The sequence below is a fragment of the Berghia stephanieae genome, chromosome 12 (assembly GCF_034508935.2).
Source record: "Berghia stephanieae isolate SIO BIC M18660-M18661 chromosome 12, UCSD_Bste_1.3, whole genome shotgun sequence".
Classification (NCBI taxonomy): domain Eukaryota; kingdom Metazoa; phylum Mollusca; class Gastropoda; order Nudibranchia; family Aeolidiidae; genus Berghia; species Berghia stephanieae.
In genome coordinates this window covers 35,798,265-35,824,456 of record NC_088371.1, presented here as the reverse complement: position 1 = coordinate 35,824,456, position 26,192 = coordinate 35,798,265, and the positions used below count along the sequence as shown (strand labels likewise).

At 38.4% G+C, this 26,192-nt stretch overlaps 1 protein-coding gene across 2 annotated transcripts in view; it reads right to left on the bottom strand.

Moving 5' to 3' along the window:
- Nucleotides 1–290: 290 nt before the first annotated feature.
- Nucleotides 291–26,192, bottom strand: part of LOC144958411 (uncharacterized) — a 57,873-nt gene continuing 31,971 nt past the window's right edge. For both annotated transcript variants that reach the window (XM_078890418.1, XM_078890420.1), the window contains exons 7-13: nt 22,745–22,871; nt 21,405–21,566; nt 19,868–19,996; nt 18,594–18,821; nt 12,311–17,230; nt 10,411–10,558; nt 291–1,619 (exon numbers count right to left, since the gene is read on the bottom strand). In XM_078890418.1, the coding sequence (XP_078746544.1) occupies nt 1,429–1,619; nt 10,411–10,558; nt 12,311–17,230; nt 18,594–18,821; nt 19,868–19,996; nt 21,405–21,566; nt 22,745–22,871 (5,905 nt within the window). In that variant the 3' untranslated portion in view covers nt 291–1,428. The remainder of the gene's footprint in view (nt 1,620–10,410; nt 10,559–12,310; nt 17,231–18,593; nt 18,822–19,867; nt 19,997–21,404; nt 21,567–22,744; nt 22,872–26,192) is intronic.

The following is a 26,192-nucleotide window of genomic DNA, read 5'->3' as shown; positions in this document are numbered from 1 at the left end:
GTCTTACTTTCTCTTGGGTGCTTTAATTGTAATTCTATAACTTTTTACTATCCCATTTTCTTCCCTTTTACTGGCGCTGATATAACCTAAATGTGTTGCAAGCGCCGTAAAACCATTAAAAACCAAAACAAAACAAAGATATAGACCAAAGGCGGGGAGGGGTTCTTCCTGCCTTTAAGTCCATACAAATACAAAGACCGTGAACTGTAAAAGGAGAGCAGAAATGTGAAATTCCAGTTTTTGTCAATTGTCCGTAACAAGTACTTATTAAGTTGACGAGATCACAACAATTATTTTAGCGGAGTTTTAATCATTGATATGGAAAGAGTTTCGAAACAATCAACAGTGGACATCTGAAAAAGTTCATATAATATACAGCAGAAAACAGTTTTCCCAAAAAGAATAGCTAATCCTAAACGTAAGAAGATGAAAACGATAGACAAATGAGGGTGGTGGTGGTTCTGGTAATGTATCAAAGGGAGGCGATTTAGAAACGAGAACATTTTATATATGTATAAGTAATGCCCCTTGTTTTACTTTCCTCACTATACTGTCCTATAGAATCGACATTAATATCAAAGATATCATTTTCTTCTTTAAAAAATAATAATGATGACATTGTCATCGTTACATTAACAATTTTTGAAAATCAGGAAAGGAGCTCTTAAACTATTGCAAAATAATTATAGAAATACTTGCTTCGAGTTTGTTTGTTTGTTTTATTTTCACACGCAAACATCTCTGTTTTAAAATATCTTGATTTGGTTGTCCTGGAAACTAGCCTTGTTCAGAATGAGCAAGTTTTCGACCATTCAATGCCTGTAATAGATACCAAGTGGAAAAACAACAAAGCTCCTACCACATCGAAATACGTCATGATTTTGGATAGCCTAAAATTGTGTGCGATTAAGCGTAGAATTTATATATGTATAAAATACTACTGTATTACTAGATACCAATCTTTCATCATCATCATTATTATTTTTCGAATAAATGAAAAGAGTGAGAAGTGCGATTATTCAATAATGGATCAGTTTTTCATTAATTTTCAACTGTACGATTATATCAAAGGGAAACCACCCGGTAATTATTACAACGTTAAGAGTTCATATTGAGTTGCGTCCCTTGATTTTCTCATTGGCAGTCAATATGCCAAAACAAAATAGTCTAATTTGTAATAAATATGATCCTAGTCCCGTGAATTTAAGCTTAATCGATTTCTAGTGTAAGTAAATTAAATTTCTGATGAATTAAACCTTTTATAATACATTAGTGAAGTTTCGGAAACAAATAACATCTGATTCAAGTGGTTTGAAAAATACATTCTGGAGACAACTGCAGTTCTTCAGCACATAATAATAAATGGCACATCACACTTTGTTCAACAATGAATAGTTTATCAATTTTTCACACGACGAAATTGACCAATCACAATCCATGAAGGATGTCAACGTTGAGGCAATTCGTATTCTCTGGCCAATCACAGACCATATACTGTTCATTCCAAACGGTTCCTGAACCACACTTGCTCCTGAAGGGGACGTACCAGACACACTGATAGAACGCCCGGCAGTCTGTCGGGTCAGCAAATATGCCGAACGTTGCAGGGCAGGTGAAATCTGTAGGAAATGGGTAAAAAAAGAAGATAAATAAGAGAAAGAAGAGGTGTAAACTATTGGTTACCTTTGCTTTTATTATGCCATCAAATGATCATGGACAGGTGGTGAGAGTGAGAACACAAAATTCCATGTCTTTATTCTTGTAAATCGGAAAGATTACATATTTGCAAACACACACACACACACACACACACACACACACACACAGAGAGAGAGAGAGAGAGAGAGAGAGAGAGAGAGAGAGAGAGAGAGAGAGAGAGAGAGAGATACACACTCACACACATACAAGCAAACCCAAAGAAAAACAAAGGACAAAACAAACAACAAACAAAGAAAGAAAGAAACAAACAAAAACTTAATCTTTCAGCTTATCCCGCATTTTGCAGGGTTGCCATAATGAATGCCACATCTCCGTGCGTCTCAATTCATTGCATCATCCTCCTCCAGGCCCAGTACTTTCATAGCGTCCTTTACCCTATCCATCCACCTAATCTTCGAGCATCCTTTTCCCCCTCTTTCCCGCTAATTTTATATCTGATACTTTCTTTCCCACGTACTCCCTTTCTCGCCCAACCCGTTAAAAAAAGATAAATAAATAAAAAGAAACAAATAAACAAACAAAAAACACCCCAACAAAAATAAAAGAAAAAATACAAAATCAAAACATAACAAAACAAAACATGTAAAAAAAAAAAAAGATCCCACAAAAAAAAGATGGCTAGTATAGATAGTTCGAAGTTGACGTCACTCAGGTCTTTGTTATTGTTTTTTTCCATCCGCGTTCATGAGTAATTCTCACTAAACTGTATTAACCAGACTATAAATGTTCATGGTTACACACCGTTTTGTGTGTTGGTCAGTTATACTTCCGGATGGCAATGTTATGAGCTTCTTAGCCAAGCGCACACTATCTATAGCAAGATATGAAGTGAATAGAAAAGTGCCAGAAGACAATAGAGAATAAAAATTTTTCGCGGCGGTGGTGGGGTTCGAACCTGCGACCTTATTGGTACGACAACTCCGCCTGGCAGGTGAGAGCGTGGCTCTACCGTGTGAGCTATCAACGAACACAAAAATATTCGTTTCAAACTCAAAGTCATTACTAGATCCCTCTCTCACCCACTTCTTGAGACCGCCGATTCGTTCGTACACCACCATCGCGAATAATTTTGACCAGCAGTTAAGCTTAATAGCCAATATTCTCATCACAAACATATAACATAGAAACGATTGAGACATTGAGTATGCTCCGGTGTATGGGGTGAATTTTTAATTCAGAAAAGTGAGTGGAGCAGGCACTTATGTTGGTAACAACAAGATATGAAGTGAATAGAAAAGTGCCAGAAGACAATAGAGAATGAAAATTTTTCGCGGTGGTGGTGGGGTTTGAACCTGCGACCTTATTGGTACGACAACTCCGCCTGGCAGGTGAGAGCGTGGCTCTACCGTGTGAGCTATCAACGAACACAAAAATATTCGTTTCAAACTCAAAGTCATTACTAGATCCCTCTCTCACCCACTTCTTGAGACCGCCGATTCGTTCGTACACACCATCGCGAATAATTTTGACCAGCAGTTAAGCTTAATAGCCAATATTCTCATCACAAACATATAACATAGAAACGATTGAGACATTGAGTATGCTCCGGTGTATGGGGTGAATTTTTAATTCAGAAAAGTGAGTGGAGCAGGCACTTATGTTGGTAACAACAAGATATGAAGTGAATAGAAAAGTGCCAGAAGACAATAGAGAATGAAAATTTTTCGCGGTGGTGGTGGGGTTTGAACCTGCGACCTTATTGGTACGACAACTCCGCCTGGCAGGTGAGAGCGTGGGCTCTACCGTGTGAGCTATCAACGAACACAAAAATATTCGTTTCAAACTCAAAGTCATTACTAGATCCCTCTCTCACCCACTTCTTGAGACCGCCGATTCGTTCGTACACCACCATCGCGAATAATTTTGACCAGCAGTTAAGCTTAATAGCCAATTATTCTCATCACAAACATATAACATAGAAACGATTGAGACATTGAGTATGCTCCGGTGTATGGGGTGAATTTTTAATTCAGAAAAGTGAGTGGAGCAGGCACTTATGTTGGTAACAACAAGATATGAAGTGAATAGAAAAGTGCCAGAAGACAATAGAGAATGAAAATTTTTCGCGGTGGTGGTGGGGTTTGAACCTGCGACCTTATTGGTACGACAACTCCGCCTGGCAGGTGAGAGCGTGGCTCTACCGTGTGAGCTATCAACGAACACAAAAATATTCGTTTCAAACTCAAAGTCATTACTAGATCCCTCTCTCACCCACTTCTTGAGACCGCCGATTCGTTCGTACACCACCATCGCGAATAATTTTGACCAGCAGTTAAGCTTAATAGCCAATATTCTCATCACAAACATATAACATAGAAACGATTGAGACATTGAGTATGCTCCGGTGTATGGGGTGAATTTTTAATTCAGAAAAGTGAGTGGAGCAGGCACTTATGTTGGTAACAACAAGATATGAAGTGAATAGAAAAGTGCCAGAAGACAATAGAGAATGAAAATTTTTTCGCGGTGGTGGTGGGGTTTGAACCTGCGACCTTATTGGTACGACAACTCCGCCTGGCAGGTGAGAGCGTGGCTCTACCGTGTGAGCTATCAACGAACACAAAAATATTCGTTTCAAACTCAAAGTCATTACTAGATCCCTCTCTCACCCACTTTTTGAGACCGCCGATTCGTTCGTACACCACCATCGCGAATAATTTTGACCAGCAGTTAAGCTTAATAGCCAATATTCTCATCACAAACATATAACATGAAAACGATTGAGACATTGAGTATGCTCCGGTGTATGGGGTGAATTTTTAATTCAGAAAAGTGAGTGGAGCAGGCACTTATGTTGGTAACAACAAGATATGAAGTGAATAGAAAAGTGCCAGAAGACAATAGAGAATGAAAATTTTTCGCGGTGGTGGTGGGGTTTGAACCTGCGACCTTATTGGTACGACAACTCCGCCTGGCAGGTGAGAGCGTGGCTCTACCGTGTGAGCTATCAACGAACACAAAAATATTCGTTTCAAACTCAAAGTCATTACTAGATCCCTCTCTCACCCACTTCTTGAGACCGCCGATTCGTTCGTACACCACCATCGCGAATAATTTTGACCAGCAGTTAAGCTTAATAGCCAATATTCTCATCACAAACATATAACATAGAAACGATTGAGACATTGAGTATGCTCCGGTGTATGGGGTGAATTTTTAATTCAGAAAAGTGAGTGGAGCAGGCACTTATGTTGGTAACAACAAGATATGAAGTGAATAGAAAAGTGCCAGAAGACAATAGAGAATGAAAATTTTTCGCGGTGGTGGTGGGGTTTGAACCTGCGACCTTATTGGTACGACAACTCCGCCTGGCAGGTGAGAGCGTGGCTCTACCGTGTGAGCTATCAACGAACACAAAAATATTCGTTTCAAACTCAAAGTCATTACTAGATCCCTCTCTCACCCACTTCTTGAGACCGCCGATTCGTTCGTACACCACCATCGCGAATAATTTTGACCAGCAGTTAAGCTTAATAGCCAATATTCTCATCACAAACATATAACATAGAAACGATTGAGACATTGAGTATGCTCCGGTGTATGGGGTGAATTTTTAATTCAGAAAAGTGAGTGGAGCAGGCACTTATGTTGGTAACAACAAGATATGAAGTGAATAGAAAAGTGCCAGAAGACAATAGAGAATGAAAATTTTTCGCGGTGGTGGTGGGGTTTGAACCTGCGACCTTATTGGTACGACAACTCCGCCTGGCAGGTGAGAGCGTGGCTCTACCGTGTGAGCTATCAACGAACACAAAAATATTCGTTTCAAACTCAAAGTCATTACTAGATCCCTCTCTCACCCACTTCTTGAGACCGCCGATTCGTTCGTACACCACCATCGCGAATAATTTTGACCAGCAGTTAAGCTTAATAGCCAATATTCTCATCACAAACATATAACATAGAAACGATTGAGACATTGAGTATGCTCCGGTGTATGGGGTAATTTTTAATTCAGAAAAGTGAGTGGAGCAGGCACTTATGTTGGTAACAACAAGATATGAAGTGAATAGAAAAGTGCCAGAAGACAATAGAGAATGAAAATTTTTCGCGGTGGTGGTGGGGTTTGAACCTGCGACCTTATTGGTACGACAACTCCGCCTGGCAGGTGAGAGCGTGGCTCTACCGTGTGAGCTATCAACGAACACAAAAATATTCGTTTCAAACTCAAAGTCATTACTAGATCCCTCTCTCACCCACTTCTTGAGACCGCCGATTCGTTCGTACACCACCATCGCGAATAATTTTGACCAGCAGTTAAGCTTAATAGCCAATATTCTCATCACAAACATATAACATAGAAACGATTGAGACATTGAGTATGCTCCGGTGTATGGGGTGAATTTTTAATTCAGAAAAGTGAGTGGAGCAGGCACTATGTTGGTAACAACAAGATATGAAGTGAATAGAAAAGTGCCAGAAGACAATAGAGAATGAAAATTTTTCGCGGTGGTGGTGGGGTTTGAACCTGCGACCTTATTGGTACGACAACTCCGCCTGGCAGGTGAGAGCGTGGCTCTACCGTGTGAGCTATCAACGAACACAAAAATATTCGTTTCAAACTCAAAGTCATTACTAGATCCCTCTCTCACCCACTTCTTGAGACCGCCGATTCGTTCGTACACCACCATCGCGAATAATTTTGACCAGCAGTTAAGCTTAATAGCCAATATTCTCATCACAAACATATAACATAGAAACGATTGAGACATTGAGTATGCTCCGGTGTATGGGGTGAATTTTTAATTCAGAAAAGTGAGTGGAGCAGGCACTTATGTTGGTAACAACAAGATATGAAGTGAATAGAAAAGTGCCAGAAGACAATAGAGAATGAAAATTTTTCGCGGTGGTGGTGGGGTTTGAACCTGCGACCTTATTGGTACGACAACTCCGCCTGGCAGGTGAGAGCGTGGCTCTACCGTGTGAGCTATCAACGAACACAAAAATATTCGTTTCAAACTCAAAGTCATTACTAGATCCCTCTCTCACCACTTCTTGAGACCGCCGATTCGTTCGTACACCACCATCGCGAATAATTTTGACCAGCAGTTAAGCTTAATAGCCAATATTCTCATCACAAACATATAACATAGAAACGATTGAGACATTGAGTATGCTCCGGTGTATGGGGTGAATTTTTAATTCAGAAAAGTGAGTGGAGCAGGCACTTATGTTGGTAACAACAAGATATGAAGTGAATAGAAAAGTGCCAGAAGACAATAGAGAATGAAAATTTTTCGCGGTGGTGGTGGGGTTTGAACCTGCGACCTTATTGGTACGACAACTCCGCCTGGCAGGTGAGAGCGTGGCTCTACCGTGTGAGCTATCAACGAACACAAAAATATTCGTTTCAAACTCAAAGTCATTACTAGATCCCTCTCTCACCCACTTCTTGAGACCGCCGATTCGTTCGTACACCACCATCGCGAATAATTTTGACCAGCAGTTAAGCTTAATAGCCAATATTCTCATCACAAACATATAACATAGAAACGATTGAGACATTGAGTATGCTCCGGTGTATGGGGTGAATTTTTAATTCAGAAAAGTGAGTGGAGCAGGCACTTATGTTGGTAACAACAAGATATGAAGTGAATAGAAAAGTGCCAGAAGACAATAGAGAATGAAAATTTTTCGCGGTGGTGGTGGGGTTTGAACCTGCGACCTTATTGGTACGACAACTCCGCCTGGCAGGTGAGAGCGTGGCTCTACCGTGTGAGCTATCAACGAACACAAAAATATTCGTTTCAAACTCAAAGTCATTACTAGATCCCTCTCTCACCCACTTCTTGAGACCGCCGATTCGTTCGTACACCACCATCGCGAATAATTTTGACCAGCAGTTAAGCTTAATAGCCAATATTCTCATCACAAACATATAACATAGAAACGATTGAGACATTGAGTATGCTCCGGTGTATGGGGTGAATTTTTAATTCAGAAAAGTGAGTGGAGCAGGCACTTATGTTGGTAACAACAAGATATGAAGTGAATAGAAAAGTGCCAGAAGACAATAGAGAATGAAAATTTTTCGCGGTGGTGGTGGGGTTTGAACCTGCGACCTTATTGGTACGACAACTCCGCCTGGCAGGTGAGAGCGTGGCTCTACCGTGTGAGCTATCAACGAACACAAAAATATTCGTTTCAAACTCAAAGTCATTACTAGATCCCTCTCTCACCCACTTCTTGAGACCGCCGATTCGTTCGTACACCACCATCGCGAATAATTTTGACCAGCAGTTAAGCTTAATAGCCAATATTCTCATCACAAACATATAACATAGAAACGATTGAGACATTGAGTATGCTCCGGTGTATGGGGTGAATTTTTAATTCAGAAAAGTGAGTGGAGCAGGCACTTATGTTGGTAACAACAAGATATGAAGTGAATAGAAAAGTGCCAGAAGACAATAGAGAATGAAAATTTTTCGCGGTGGTGGTGGGGTTTGAACCTGCGACCTTATTGGTACGACAACTCCGCCTGGCAGGTGAGAGCGTGGCTCTACCGTGTGAGCTATCAACGAACACAAAAATATTCGTTTCAAACTCAAAGTCATTACTAGATCCCTCTCTCACCCACTTCTTGAGACCGCCGATTCGTTCGTACACCACCATCGCGAATAATTTTGACCAGCAGTTAAGCTTAATAGCCAATATTCTCATCACAAACATATAACATAGAAACGATTGAGACATTGAGTATGCTCCGGTGTATGGGGTGAATTTTTAATTCAGAAAAGTGAGTGGAGCAGGCACTTATGTTGGTAACAACAAGATATGAAGTGAATAGAAAAGTGCCAGAAGACAATAGAGAATGAAAATTTTTCGCGGTGGTGGTGGGGTTTGAACCTGCGACCTTATTGGTACGACAACTCCGCCTGGCAGGTGAGAGCGTGGCTCTACCGTGTGAGCTATCAACGAACACAAAAATATTCGTTTCAAACTCAAAGTCATTACTAGATCCCTCTCTCACCCACTTCTTGAGACCGCCGATTCGTTCGTACACCACCATCGCGAATAATTTTGACCAGCAGTTAAGCTTAATAGCCAATATTCTCATCACAAACATATAACATAGAAACGATTGAGACATTGAGTATGCTCCGGTGTATGGGGTGAATTTTTAATTCAGAAAAGTGAGTGGAGCAGGCACTTATGTTGGTAACAACAAGATATGAAGTGAATAGAAAAGTGCCAGAAGACAATAGAGAATGAAAATTTTTCGCGGTGGTGGTGGGGTTTGAACCTGCGACCTTATTGGTACGACAACTCCGCCTGGCAGGTGAGAGCGTGGCTCTACCGTGTGAGCTATCAACGAACACAAAAATATTCGTTTCAAACTCAAAGTCATTACTAGATCCCTCTCTCACCCACTTCTTGAGACGCGATCGATTGTACAAAGCACCATCGCGAATAATTTTGACCAGCAGTTAAGTTAATAGCCCTATTTCTCATTCATCAAATCAATAACATAAACATTGAGAAATATGAGTCTGCTCCGGTGTATGGTTGAATTTTATAATCAAAAAGTGAGTGGAAGCAGGAACTTATGGTTGGAACAAACAAATCTGAAAGTGAATATGAAAAGTACTCCAAGAGCACAATATAGAATGAAAATTTTTCGCGGTGTGTGGTATGAACCAGCGACTAATTGTACCACAACTCCTGGGCATGTAGACGTTGAGCTTACGTTGACTATCACGAACACAAAATATTCGTTTCAATCCAAAGGCATTACTGATCCTCTACCACTTCTTGAGACGCCGAACGTTGTACACCACCATCGCGAAAATTTTGACCAGCAGTTAAGCTTAAAGCAATAATGCTGTCCACTCACTTTATAGAAAAAAATCACCATACACGGGAAAGCATATCAATGTCCTTTGTTTATTATGTTATATGTATTGTGGATGAGAATATGGCTATTAAGCTTAACTGATGGTAAAATTATTCGCGATAGGTGTACGAACGAACGGCACTCAAAGAAGTGGGAGAGAGAGGGATCTAGTAATGACTTGAGTTTGAAACGAATATTTGGATCGTTGAAGATCACACGTAAGCCACGCTCTCACAACCCAGGCGGAAGGTCGTACCAAAAGAGAAGGTTCAAACCCACACCACCCCGCGAAAATTTTCATTCCTATTGCTTCTGGCCACTTTTCTATTCACTTTCATACTTGTTGTTACCCAACATAAGTCACTTTCCCCTCACTTTTCGAATTAAAATTACCCCATACACGTAGCATACCCCATTCCAATCTCTTGTTATATAATAGTGATAGATAAATATAGGCATATTAACTTAAAACTGCAGACAACAAATTAATCGACGATAGAGTGGTAACAAAAACGAATCGCAGTCTCAAGAAGTGGTAGAGAGGATCAAGTAATAACTATGAGTTTGCAACGAAAATATTAGTGTTCGTAGTATAGTCATCAAGGTATGAGCCACGTCCACCTGCCAGCGAGTTGTCGTCCAATAGTTCTGTTTCACATCCCTCACCATCGCGAAAAATTTCACTAAACTTATTCGTCTTCTGGAAACTTTCTTTTCACTCATTTTGTTGTTACAAATAGTGCCTTGCTTCCATCATGTTTAAATATTAAAAACTATCTATAGCAAAAGGTGCTTTATTCTATGTCTAAAGTTCATTGTTTGAAGCATCACACGACAACATTCATTGTAAATACCTTGGTTTCCTTGCCAAGCATAATTTTGGGTGTTATCAAAGCCGGCAATTTTACTGCTTTTCTCCATGCCCCTGGTATACTGTTTGATGTCTGCTGGTACGACACTAGTAACGCTGAAGGCAGACAACTTCGGAGATTGACTATTGTCCTGTTGAAAAACAAAATTATTTTTTTAAAAAGTCCCTTGGACACGTGACGATGTCGTTGAATTTTATTCTTTTTAATATTTTCATTTTCTGATTTATACTAACTACACGTAAATACATTCTCGTCATCGTTGTTGTTATCGTCGTCGTCATTGTCTTCATCATCATCATCATCATCATCATCATCATCATCATCATCATCATCAACATCATCATCATCGTCCTCGTCTTTTTCCTCTTCCCCCTCTTGTGTTCCATTTCCTCATTTCCTTATCCTCCTCCTCCTCCTCCTCCTCCTCCTCCTCCTCCTCCTCCTCCTCCTCCTCCTCCTCCTCCTCCTTCTTCTTCTCCTTCTTCTTCTTCTTCTTCTTCTTCTTAGATATTCAAGAATGAAAACAACATCTATTTCTTTGATAGTCTCTGGTGCATCTTCAAACGTGTCTCGATAATATTACTCATAAGCTTGATACAAGCAGATAAGTCGTTCAATAAGCGAAACATAATAAATGTTATATCCTGACTGCCTTGTTTGTATCTTATTTGACTTTATGATGATATGCTAATAATTATGAATGAAATTTTCTTTATTCATCCCATAGGGGAAATTTGTCTCTTGGGTCTATTCCAAGGGAAGACTGGAATAGCATAGGCGTCAGCCGCAATGCAGCGCCGCAAATTGATCTAGGGCGAAGTTTTTGTTATTGTTTTTATGGGGTTTACGGTGCTTGCAACACATTTAGGTTATATCAGCGCCATAGGGCGAAGTGACTTATTCAAGGCCACATAGAGCAGCGGCGGGTGATCGAACTCGGTACCTTTCGGGTACGAAGCCAAGACCGTACCGCTGAGCTACGCTGCCTCTTTCTTGTGATACTAAGCTGGTAGAATCTGTAGGGCTGATAAACGTAATGGACACTAATGATGAAGACTCTGTTACACGCGGACAGCCGTGCCAAATACTCTCTTCTCTCTTTCTCTACTTTCTCTACTTCTCTCTTTCTATCTGGATTTTAAGTGATGTATTAAATTAACCCTCTCCTTACCAACATTTTCAGAATTTTCCCCAAATTTCCCACCCACCCAACACAAAAACAGACATTTCTTACTCAGACAGAAAAGTAACAAGTACATTCTATACATAATATTGTTCGACATTATGAGCTCTATTACAGAATGTCAAGTTTTTACAGCTGTAGCAACAAGAAATGAAATCTGGATGAGAAAAGTGACGGTTGCATCGTAACAAATGTGACGATTTTCCAATAGGAGGTAAGGAGAGGGCTAATGTTTTTAATATTTGTTTGTTATTGGCTAAAGAAGGCGTTTAAACACAAAACCTTTCTTTTTTTGTCATTTGTTCTTTTTTTTTTTTTAAGCTGTTATTTTCAATATTGTTCAATTAATTTAAAAATAATGTTACATTTTACACAATATACTACTACTACTACTACTACTACTACTACTACTACTACTACTACTACTACTACTACTACTACTATATAATAATATAATAATATAATATATATAATAATAATATAATATAATGATATATATAATAATAATATATAATAATAATAATAAATAATAATAATAATAATAATAATAATAATAATAATAATAATAATAATAATATGATATGATGATATAGATATATAATAATAATAATAATAATGATAATAATAATAATAATAATAATAATAATAATAATAATAATAATCATAATATAAAACATACACATTTTAAAAGCAACTTACATGGAACTTCTTTGCAGCTGAGGCCCGGTCATCCATCTTAGGTTTGTGGTTTGAATAGCTCTCATCAAATTTGTTCTCGTCAACCTTCCTCATCTGATTGCCTTTATTTAATGTGACATCATCATAACTTTCCATTTTATATCGCCTTTCGCTACTTTCGATAGACTTTGGCGAATGCTCTGCCTTGTCATACCAAGCTGTTTCATCCAATTTCTTTGAGGAGTCAAATTTGTCCACCAAAGGCTTAGAGATATTTCGTTTTCTGGATGTTTTTCTCTGAGACTTTGTTTTCCGTGTTGTATATTTATCAACTTTGTTAGATTTAGAATTATACCTTTCACTCATTCCCAACGGCTCTCCATCCTCCTGGGTATCCTCCCAATAGTTTATCCCATGATCCTCTGTATCGTTTTCATCAGAACTCTCACCATCTGCGAGGACATTCTCTTCAAAGAATGTCCACAATTTTGTATCATCCGAATAATTTTCATCATAATCTTCATTGTTCAGATAATAACGTTTCCGTTTTCCTCTTTTAAACATTCTAACTTTATTTTTATTTCTCCTCTGCTCCGAAGTTCCGATTACGTCAATGAGATCAGCATCTTTCCTTTGTAAGTTATATTTTTTGAAGTCATCCAACGATCTATCTTTTCCATTTTTATATTCTGTAGGTAAATGTACCTTATTCCTGTAGGCATCTGTTTTTTTATCTTCTAAAACATTGGGCTGCTTTTGTTGGTTTAATTCTGCTAGTTTTGGGGTTTTAAATCCACTTCTAACTTCGTCAATAGGATCTAAGTTATTTATGTCCGTGTATTTTTCCTTTTGTTCGACTTTAGTTTTACGGACTTGATGTTTTCGTCCGGATTCTGGCATTCCTTTATTCCATTTTACAGATTTTGTGATGTCTTTGCTGCCAACTTCTTCTCCCGTCTTCTCGATATTCTGTAATGACGATAAGCTGTGCTTTTCTATATCATTGAATTCATTGGAATCGTATTTGTTTTCAATTTTTTTGTTTCTATTATTCGTTTCATCTTTTTCGTACCACATTCTATTATCATTATTCTCAGTTGAGTCAAAATGTTTGATATGGACTTCCGTCTCTTCACTTTGGAATCTTTGGCTGTCAGCATTTGATGAAATCGAATCGGTTTTCAAAGTCCGATACTTTTTATCTTGATTGTTTTTAGAAGTCATTATTGGTTCGTCAGAACTACTCTCAGGTTCAAATATTTGTCCATTTTCATCGGGACTACTTGGACTTTGAGAAGAAGACATACTTTTGCCCTCATTTTTGTAGGTATTCTCCGGTCTAGATTTCACATACCAAGGTTCACTGAAAGACTCCAGTGGCATTTCCATTGGTCTCCGGGGATTTGTTTGAGTTGTCTCCCTTCGCTCATAAGGCTTCGTCGTTGTTGTTGGATTGGTCTCAAATCTGGCCTTTATGGCGGCAATGAATGATTCGTTCTTCATCAGCTCTTTTATTTCGTCCAAATCGTTATTTTCCCTTGAGGAGTAGATAGAATTTGACGATTGATGCTGATTGCTGTAATCTGAAATGACCGGAGATTCGCTCTCCCCATAATAATAAAATGGGTCTTCATCACGTGATTGTTTTTCTCTCGAGTATCTTTTCTCTTCCAGGGGAGTATCGTGACTGAAACTTCTGTATTCGCCCATCTGATTAGCATCTAATGGTTGTTTATTGTTCATTTCGTCAGGTCTATTCTTTTCAGGGAATGAACCAGTCTTTACATTGTCTCTTCTTGACAAAATATTGCTCTTTATGTTTTCATCATATTTTTTATAATTCGCAATATTGTCCTCAGAATTAAATTTTGACTCTTCAACCGTTTTACGATTATGATTGTCTGTTTCATCGTCAGAAAATACCTTGAACTCTAGTCCAATAACTTCTCCACTAACCGGATGTTTCAAGACACCGAGAAGTTGTATCCTTCCGCGGTCAGTCTCTATGGTATTAATGGTCTCTGACTCGGGTATCTTTTCAATCCATTCAAAGGGAACCTTCTCCGTCATTGATTCGCCTTTGAATTCTTTCACTCTCCCCGTGTTCCCCATTTTGAAAGAAACGTCATCGTTAATGAAGTTGGATCGGTATGGCGCAATTTTAACTTCAAGTGGTATCTCATTCTTAATTTGTCTTTTGTGTTGAATTTTCTCAGTTACATTATCCTCGGTGTTTAAATCAATTGCATCCAAACTTTTGACCTTTTCACTAATCTCCATATCTTGTTCCACTTCATGAACCAGTCTTGTATTTTTGTTGTCAAACAGTTCGCCTTTTAGAGACTCATCATCAGGTATCTCTTCTTTAGCCTCAGAGGAGGTGTTTTTTACACTTTCATTTCTTTGCTTAGTTGATTTCGAGTTTGACTCAAGTCTTTTATTAACGGAGAGTTGGGCTTTGGTATCATCCTCTCTATAATTTTCCTTTGTTAGTTTTTCTTCTGCTGTGCCTGTGTTTGACCTGCTTTCAGAATAAGACGAGGACTCGAGGGTATTTGCTTCAACCTGAAAGGACAATTCCTGCTTAGGCAATCCAAAAGGTGTTGAGGTTTCGAAAGATTTCACTTTATCTTTATCCTTTTGTATCACTTTGTCTAAAGCTCTGAAACCTTCATGACTTTGATGTTCGTTCCCCGTCTGTAAATGTTTGTGTCTGTGAGAAGACATGGCAGCACTTTGTCCTTGTGATGTGGGATACTTCCTCCTGATAGTGATGGTTTCCGGTTGAATGATTGCTTTATCATTGACATTATTTTGATTCGGTATAGATTTTGACCTTGAAAAAATTGCTCTAACTTGGGATTTCTTGTTAGGTGAGTATAGTTGTTGCGGTTTCCTAGAATTTTCGTACCACCTCTGATTTGGAGCACTTTCGACATGTTTTGCAAGTTTTGGAATATACTGTGGCATTTTATCTTTTGATTTTGAGGCTTTATAACTTGACACCTTTGGTGTAAATATTTTGAAGCTGGCTTTTTCAGTTAAAGTCCTAGATTTATTGGAAGCCGCAGTTTGTACCTCAAATGAAGAGGGCTTGTTGAAGGATGTTGAGAGAGAATTGTTTTCATTAAGTTTAGGTCTTTTGTACCAAGGGACCTTTGAAATTTCTTTTACAAAGGGCATATCCGTATACGACTTCTGAAATTTGTCCTTGATTTTCGATGAACTTAAAATCTTTTCTCTCACATCACCATAAGTGTTGGACGTCTTTGATTTGCTGGCGGATTTTGCATTCATATTGGTCACCCACCATAATTCCTTTAACCCTTTTCTATCTTTTGTTCTTTTGCCATCATGTTTTGTAAGAGAGTTGCTAGCTTTGTAATTGAAACTCTTCTTCTTTAGATATTGGCCGCTCTTATTGTCGTCAAAGTCTGGTTTATCTTGTTTGTAAGTACTGGGCATAGGTATTTTATCACTTTCAACTCCCCCTTTGTTTGGAATGTCTCGTTTGCCGTTTATTGAGCCGGAGGTAGGTTTTGAAATGTCACTCGTCTCATGAAAGTTGATCTTCTTTATCTGCACTGCTGACCTCGAAATATTCATTTTGGCTCTGTAAGGAGCTGGCCAGATGTCAGATAGACTCTTTGAGGTTCCCATTGAAACCAATCCATTCTTGTATGAAGTGTGCGCTCGAACTCCATTTTTGTCATCGTGTTTGGGGGATGTGAACGTCGAGTAGAAAGGATTTCTATTGTTGGTTTCTGATTGAATTTTTGGTCTGGATACTCGTCGTTTTGGATTTAGTCTAGAAAGTCTATTTGTATTTTTTGGTTTTGATCTCAATTTTATTGGAGCTTTGATGTTTTTCGAAACATGCGTTGGTTTATCTGAAGGTGTGTTGTTCATGTTGTCAACAACACTGGGAGAAGAGTACAAATATAGGCTTGGGTTTACAGCATTGAAGGCAGTCATCGTTTTCTTGAAGTGGCCACCGGAAATACCCTTGTTTTTTGTTGTAGAATCCAAGTGAGATGGATGCGTTTGGTGATAATAATCATCGCTGTACAACTTGCCTCTAAAATATAACTCTTTTGTGAAGGGAGATTTAGCAAAATTAAAACCCCCTGATTTCTCAGAATATTTTATAAGAGGGATTCGATTTCTACTTTTTGATAATCGATTCTTAAACTTATCAACTCGACGTGGTTCTTGTCCCGTATTTAGATCTTTATAATCAATATTATTATTAGGATTTTGCCCTACATGACTATTGTGTCCATACGATGACACCCAATTTTGGATTTTTACATGGGGTTCTGACGATACTTCCTCTCCACGTTTTTTGCCTTCAAAGGCCACATGTTGTCTCCTTGGATGCTTCATCATATTGGCTTTATTTGATGTTAATCTATTTTGTTGATGATATTGTGGATTTTTCATTTCATGTGATTTGATGTTTTCCAAAGAATTGAATGTTGATGGCTTCGTCATTTTTTTTCGATTAGAAATATGAGGATTCAAGGGTTTCTCAATATTTTGATTTCTGACTGGAACATCATCTTCATAATTTGAATTCCTCAGTTTGCCTTTTGATTTGTAAAACTGAGTATTTGAAAATCTGGAATCAACGGTTCGATCAAAGTTCTTGTTTTTATCCAGAGAAATTGTGTTTTTATTTCGAGAATTTTCCGTGTTGCTGACGGGTTTTGATTTGAGTAACGGGCGATTTTTATATCTTCTTCTGACTGATTTTCGTTTTGAGAAGTCTCCAAGATCAGAGAGCTTTGGTCTAAATGGAACCGCTTCCGGTCTTCTGATGAGATCTTTGGGAATCGCTTTCAATGACGGTGCGAGTTTTTTGAGTTGTTTTAACTTCGAACTTTGGTAGACATCGTCTGTTTCTTGTAAGGAATTCTCGTCTGTTGCTTTCATTTTATTCTGTGGATAAATGAAAGTAATGAATTTTTTAATATCTGACAGTAACATATGATGGCATGAAATATCAATCAATTTAATCATATTTTATTTTGAGTCAATGATTGCTACTGATGTAAGTCAATATTTTCTATAAAATTAATAAAATAGTTACTACTGTAATGTCAATATTTTCTTTGATTGAAAAAAAGTCTAAGTGGAGAATTGCGACTGATACAATGTCAATATTTTCTGTTGAATTAAAAAAAAAAGTCTCAGTGAAGCATTGCTACTGATGCGATGTCAATATTTTCTGTTGAATTGAAAAAAAAGTCTCAGTGAAGCATTGCTACTGATGCGATGTCAATATTTTCTGTTGAATTGGATTCAATAGTCTGATGTCACGCCGATGCAATGGCGCATTTCTGTTTAAAAAAAAAAGTCATTGGACTTTTTACTGCTGCAATGAACTTTTCATAGTTGATAGAATTAAAAGTCAAAATCATGACAATTTATGAGGATTCATTTTTCTGTATACGCTTTATGTCGCGGAGAAATATTCATACGATGCATTGTTCCCAATATTATTCTGTTACATGGTCTTAAGGAAGCATTGCTTACGACTGCGATGAAAGTATTGGATGACGAAGATGAAGCAAAAAATATCAATAGTCCGTGTACATCCATAACGAATCCAGTAGGATTGGAATATTAATGAAATGAAAGAATGAAACCTAACCTGGTACTGCTGGTTTTCTTAGCCGTTCAGTTGTAACAAAATATGATACTTTACGGAAACATTTTAATAAATTACTTGTCTAAACTGGATATACGTTTTGAAGGAAATGGATGCCATTTATTTGAACAGCTTTTCTTATCAATTGTTTCAAGTTATTCTTTAGGGCCGTAGATTACCGGATGTTATGTTATATAGAACTTTACACCTTTTTCTGGGTCTTGGATATTACGATAGACTGCTAGACTATAGAAAAGGGGTTTCCTAGATCTAACAGCCATCATTACTTAATCACTTTTGGTGTGAATAAATAAATAAATACAAACAAAAATAAATAAATAAATAAATCAATAAATAAATAAAAATTCCCTTTATTCAACCCCATGATCTTTAAATGAAGTCTATTCCAAGGGAAGACTGGAATAACCCAGGCGTCAGCCGCAGTGCTGCGCCGCAAAGTAAAGTGAGCCAGGGTAATATGACTTGCTCAAGGCCATACAACGCGGCGGGTGATCGAATACGATTACCTTTTGAGGGTACGAAGCAAAGACCATACTGCTGAGCCGTGAAAGCTGGATTTTAAAAAAATAATCTTGACTGGACCTTAGACTAGAACAGGTACGTCTCAATAAAGTTCAAATTAATTATTACCGCCTGGTGAAACTTGATCTTGTCTTTTGTATCTCCTGTTTTCCATTGTTTTACATCTTCCATTTGATCCGGCTTGTTTTTCGTCCAGGTTTTCCCCTCCAAAGCATCTCTGATTGTTCTTAAAAGAGGATATGTGACCCCTTGACCCCCTCCCTGACCTTTGAAGTCATCGAGGTCAACAGCCCACACCATGATGCCTCCGAGACCTTCTTTCTTAGCAAACTGAACCTGGGAATGAGTTTTGTAATATAAATCATGATTATCATCATCATTGTCGTCGTCGTGGTCGTCGTCATCATCATCATCATCATCATCATCATCATCATCATCATCATCATCATTATCATTATCATCATCATCATCATCATCATCATTGTCGTCGTCATCGTCATCATCATGATTATCACATCATTGTCGTCGTCGTCATCATCATCATCTTCACCACCACCACCATCATCATCATCATCATCATCATCATCATCATCATCATCATCATCATTATCGCCATCACTACTCCAACTCCTACCATCGTCACAAACAGACTAAATCATTGTAATCACAAATGCTATCACGAAAACAAACAAGAAAACAACCATACCATATCATAATTGCGGCTACGATTACCAACACCACAACCACTACCACCACCACCATCATCATCATCCCAACCACTAAAATAATCACCACCGCCACAACCACCACCACCACCACTATCATAACACCGCCATAATCACCACCACCATAAACACCAACACCACCATCACTAATTACACCATAACTACCATCATAACTACTATTACTACTACTACTACTACTACTACTACTACTACTACTACTACTACTACTACTACTACTACTACTACTACTACTACTACTACTACTACTACTACTACTACTACTACTACTACTACTACTACTACTACTACTACTACTACTACTACTACTACTACTACTACTACTACTACTACTACCACAACTTCTTTTTCTACTACTACCTCTACAACTACTAATACTACTACTACTAGTACTAATAATGCTGCTACTACCACCACTACTACTACTACTACTACTACTACTACTACTACTCTACTACTACTACTACTGCTACTACTACCACTACTACTACTACAACTTCTATTACTACTACTACCTCTACTACTACTAATACTACTACTACTACTACTACTACTACTACTACTACTACTCCTACTACTACTACCACCACCAACACTACCACCACCACCACCACCACCACCACCACCACCACTACTAACCTTTGCCTGAATACTGTCTTCATCATCATAACCAACCCACAGTCTATCCCTGTCACTATAGGCGTAGGGAACGAGTTCATTCTCCATCCACCGTCTCTTTAACTTGCCTGTTCGAAGACCTCGCAAAATCTGTGATAAATGAAGTAAAAATTGAAAACCTAATAGGCTATATGTGACCCTTCGCCTCAAAACGGGATTAAGTCGGTTTGGTTAAGCTGTTGAAAATTAAATTTATAGCCAGAAATATCAGACTTGAGTTGAGTTTGTATGTTTTACTGAAGAGAACGGATACCATATTTTAGGGTGCTAATGCCAACAATTTAAATTTTTGACTAGTTTAACATTTAATTCAGATTTTAAGCATCTGGTTCGTTCCGACATATACCGTTTTGAGACGATGGGTCACAGATACGAGACATACAATCTAACAAGTCACTGACAATACTCTTCAACAGTCGTAACGTCACTTCCTTCCTAATGACGCATGGTAACTTAGTAACACTGGCTCTAAACTATTGGAACAGTGGCAGACGCCCGTATGAACTATTTCCCCGGCGAGCATAAAAACGTATCCAGAGGAAATAAACCCATAAATTTGATCATGTTTTGACTTTTACACATTCTGATCACAAGGCATATGAAAAGTTCTAGCCAGCATGAAGAATACAAAGTAATGATTTTCTTTGTTTAGAACCAAGATGGCCGCCGTTGCCGGGCGGCGTGACATCAGACTACTGAATCCAATAGGCCTACACATCAAAATAAATGTTTTTCTAATGATATAGTTTCAAGTAATATATCTATAGATAGAATGAAGATGACGTCACTCGGGTCTTTGTTATTGTTTTTTTTTTTGCCATCCGCGTTTATGAGTAATTCTCACTAAACTGTATAAACCAGACTATAAAAGTACATGGTTACACATAGTTTTGTGTGTTGGTCCGTTATACTTCCGGATGGCAATAATAATAATAATAATGCTGAAAACTTATATAGCGCTATAACTCCGAGACACCAGACTCTAAGCGCTTAAATTACAAATTACTTTGGCTGAAACATACTCATTCACACACACAAGCACACACACACACACACACACACACATACACACACACACAACACAACACACAACACAAACCAAACCTATCTTGCTTCTCATACCCTCTACTAAAATCGAAACAAATATGTTTTAAGCGAACATTTTAAGCAATGTTGTGGGCTTTGTAGCTAAAGTGCATACTATCTATATTAACAACGTAACGTATACTCTGCCCCCATGTATGCTAAATGGTAAGAAGAAAAAATACAAATCAAACAGAAACAACAAACCAAAAAAATGAGACAATATAATAATAATATACCAGCAAACACACAAGCACATACACACATAAACACACATACACACAACACACTCGCACAAACACGCACATGCACACACACGCATAAAAAAGAGAGAGAGAGAGAGAGAGAGAGAGAGAGAGAGAGAGAGAGAGAGAGAGAGAGAGAGAGAGAGAGAGAGAGAGAGAGAGAATCTTACATCAAAATAAGGCATATTATCTGGGTTGGAAGCGCCGCAACTCTTGTCACCGGGGTTATGTCCCTTGTCACAGAGCTTGAACCCTTTGCCGTATGCTGCCACCCCCATGACCAACTTGGACTCGTCTGCCCCGAGGTCACGCCAAGTGCGAATTGACTTCGCCTGTCAAAATGATGTAAACAAGCAACACCCATCACGTTACTGTTATATCAAATTACAATAAAGACAATAATCGTAGATTATGTTGATATGATTTCAATAATGTCCATTTATTTTTCCAGCTTTGTTTCAACTGGTTCCTCCACTGCCCTATGCATGAAGGATATTATTTTTGTTTTGCTCAATATTAAAATATAAGACTACAAATTTTACACGGATAATTTTGTCTCGCTCCATTTATTTCAACCAAGTATTTTTTTTTTTTTTTTTGCATTGATATGTTTATTCAGATAGTATGTGATACACTTTATTTTTTTTTTTTTTAATAAAAAAATTTAACAATTTTTTAACCAAAATTTTTTTTAATTCAAGGGACACAACTGATAACTAACCTTAGAACCTGAAAAGAATTTATAGTGTTATCTCCCTTACATCATAAAAAAAAGGCAGTGAAATGTTTAGTTCGATTTTATTCTTTCGCCATCCTTTGTTGATGTTGATTGTTATGGAACTATAGTAAACTGTGACATAACGTAACGTCTTAATCGCTGACCTATTTCCATCGATTCGTGAAATGTCACTCTTGTGTGTGTGCTAGCTTGCTCGTGATAAGACAAAAGGTCCAACTTTTACCGCTGGGATTTGAGTGAATCACTTTTGATTTTTTCAAACTTCTTTTCTTTGCTTTCTATCAATTCTACAAGGGATTCTTTTGTCAATTTCAATCATTAAAAAGTAAAGAAAGTAAAAAAATAGGTACACACCTAGACAAAATAACTCCCCCCCCCCCCCGCCCCCCAAAAATTAATTTTTAAATGAAAAAAACAAACCCAAACCTCCCCCCCCCCCACGCCCCCCCCCCCCCCCCCCAAAAGACCAAAACAAATCTCAACCCTCAATTAAAAAAGAAAGAAAAATAATTTTTAAAAAATAGGATAATAAAACACACACCAACCCACCCACTACCCTCACCCCCCCCCCCCCCCCCATAAAAAAAACAAACCCCAATTAAACAAGTCAAAACCCCGCTGACGTCCCATCCTCTTCCTCCTCCCCCCCCCCCCCTTAAAAAAGCAAAGCAAAAAAGTTCACTCGGTAGATTTTATAATCATTTTTTTCAAATTAACCTCTATGAAGCGACTAAAACTTTCTAATGAGTAACTAACAAAGGTTTAACTCACCACGTTGATATGGCCAGTTTTAGCGTCATACCAAGCTTGACCTCCTTGTAGAGGAGAGTGATGTCCTATCCGGACACTCCACGATCCGTGTAGGTCATAACTCATCACGTTGAAGAAGTCCAGGTATCTAATCGTAGGATTGAAACAACGTTAAAAGTCTAAATTTGATGAATCGTAGGATTGAAACCGTGTTTAAAGTCTAAATTCTATGAATCGTAGAATTGAAACAACGTTAAAAGTCTAAATTCGATGAATCGTAGGATTGAAATAATGTTAAAAGTCTAAATTCTATGAATCGTAGAATTGAAACAACGTTAAAAGTCTAAATTCTATGAATCGTAGGCAGGGGCGGTTGCTGGCTGTTTATTTAAGGCGGAATGAATCGAAGAACAACATGACAACAACAAATAGACTGCCATGTACATTTTCTTCCTTTGAATATCAACTGTGATAACAGTCAATAATAGAAGGATAGACAATTCAACCTCAATACACTCCTTATCTACTCCAAAGACAATAACATTACAAGTTGAACTGCTCTGTTTGTCGGGTTAATGGCTAATGGACTGGGATTCTTATTTATAGCATCATGGGGCTCTACTCGGTGAATGATTTGTGTAATATTCGTATTGATTATTAAAATCCATTTGAGCAAAACGAATAGCAATAAAATCTAGATATTTATTGTAATTTTCTTCATTCGTATGTTTTGATAACAACAAACCTGTTCTTCCAATGATAAAACTGATATGGGATTTCTCCCAAGTCAGGCCCCGAGGTGTGCAAAACTAAATATGCCGGCCTGACCTAGTTATTTTAGCAGTAAAGAGTATCAGTTGTTTGTAGGGGGAGATGGATAGCCGAAGTTTTAAAACAGAAGAAAACAGTCTTTTATATAAAATACTTGGGCGGCCTGTTGACTTTTTGGCTCATGGTAGCCCCCATACCCCACCCTCAGCTCATTGTCGCACGTCATCTCGCATCGCGTGGGGCAACAAGAAATAGAGAGCCGTCTGTGATGATGCACAACCTTCGTACAGTATGTATCTATCACGGCTCAAGGAGAGATGCCCGAGTGTTAACGAAAAGCAGCATATGCAAAAACTGAGACGAAAAGCAGTATCTGCTAAATTTGAAAAATATAGGGCGGCACAAAACAACTTCGCTCAATAGACCGACCGCCAGTGATCGTAGGATTGAAACAACGTTAAAAGTCTAAATTATATGAATCGTAGGATTGAAACAACGTTGAAAGTCTAAATTCTATGAATCGTAGGATTGAAACAACGTTAAAAGTCTAAATTCGATGAATCGTAGGATTGAAACAACGTTAAAAGTCTAAACTCGATGAATCGTAGGATTGAAACAATGTTAAAAGTCTAAATTCTATGAATCGTAGGATTGAAACAATGTTAAAAGTCTAAATTCTATGAATCGTAGGATTGAAACAACGTAAAAAGTCTAAATTCTATGAATAGTAGGATTGAAACAATGGTAAGTCTAAATTCTATGAATCGTAGGATTAAAATAATGATAAGACTAAATTCTATGAACCGTTGGATTGAAATAATGATAAGACTAAATTCTATGAATCGTAGGATTAAAACAATGTTTAGTCTTAATTCGATGAGAATAAATATGAACAACTATATAGCGCGATTCCATGAATTTACCATGCCCAATGCGCTTCACAATGATTTATTTATCCCTCCAGCCGGCATATGGTTTGAGTAACCGACAAGAAACAAAAACTATAAAGTAGCTTGGACAAGACCGGGGAAACCCGATAACATTATAGGGAACAAAAGTGTGATGTCAAAAAAACTGGTTCCAATCTCATTGGAAGTGTAAATCTAGTCCGCTGGAGGACTAGATACATATTTTTTTTGTGCAACTGATCTTCTGGTTTCAGAGTGATGGCATACCATTATTATCTAGCCTAAATGAATGCGAGTTGTCAATAAATATCATCCATCCTCTCTCTTTTATGTCCCGTAATCATAATAATCTGCCTATAGGGAATGAGATTAGCGGAAGAGTAGCGTCCCTTGATTGGACGTCACCTTACAGAGAGAACGTCAATTTGGTTTTGAAGTGTCTCAAGTCGCTTTCACCGGAAGCGAGGACGGGAGACGCATGCGCACAACCAACATGACGTTCTCTCTCTAATAACTTTTTCGCCGGTTAGGTCACAGACTATGGGTGACGTCCAATCAAGGGACGCTACTCTTCCGCTAATCTCATTCCCTATACATCCTGTTATTAAAATAAATATGCCACCTTATGAAGATAGTAGTGTGGCGCCCGGGATAGAGCTGCTATTCGGGCACCGGGTTGGATCAAATTTAGTCACACACCGGGGCGAGCAGCTCATGTGGCTCGTTGGCTCGATACCCGGGATGGTCTCGTGACGGTCAACCGGGATTTACACCTTTGCCCTCCCGTGCGGCTCAAGCCCCCTCACCTGCTGCAAGGTAAAGATCCACGCGGAACCCGAGACGACAGAGCATCTAGTCGAACGGTGTGTTGTGACGATGCTACCCGGCGGGTTCGCGACGGTGCACGAATGCGGACCGGACTTTGCTGATTGGTCGATCGTCAAAACATAGTAGTTGGAACCATAAGAGGCTGCTGCCACCTTATGATTCAATATGTAACCTATTCTTTAGTCCTTCAGAGCCATTAGGCTCATGGAGCCGGGGTTTACCCAGGTTTCAATAGTGTGACAATTGCTTGCTACCCTAATCTATCGCAAAGTACTTTCCGCGTTGTTAAGATGAATAAACAAAACATAGAACTTCTTGCTGCACCATTTACATTATTCATAACTTATCAATTTATCAATATCTTATCAATATGCGGCTATGTGGTCTAGTGGTATGACACTCGCTTTCGGATCGGAAGGCCCTGGGTTCGAGCCTCGCTCGGCGCAGAGTTGAGTCCTTGGAGAAGGCTCTTTACTCACATTCTCTGACCGTACTCAGGTGTAAAATGAGTACCTGGTCGTAAACAGCGTTGTCTCTGTCCGAAAAAAAATTGTAATATCGCCTAACAGGCGTCATGTCCCGTCCTTCATATTAAATTTTTTTGTTGGCCAGGGACCCCTGTAAAGCGCTTTGAGGACGTTTAGTGGATATTGCGTTGTATAAAAAAAAGCTCAAAAAATTAAGCTCAATCACTTTATACTCTCCTAACCCTCTCCTTACCAACTACAGGAAAATCGTCACAATTGTTACGATTCCACCAACATTTATCTCAATCAGTTGTCTTTTGTAATCACAAAAATTGAAGATTTTAAAAATCTTAGTTATAAGAACTTAATTCTGCGATATAAGTGTATTTATTTCTTTTGAGTTAAGGCTTAAAAATCAATTTTTATGTTAGAAGGGTCATATGTTCAGTGGAGAATCGTGAAAAATTTTGGTAAGGAGAGAGCTAACTCACTCAA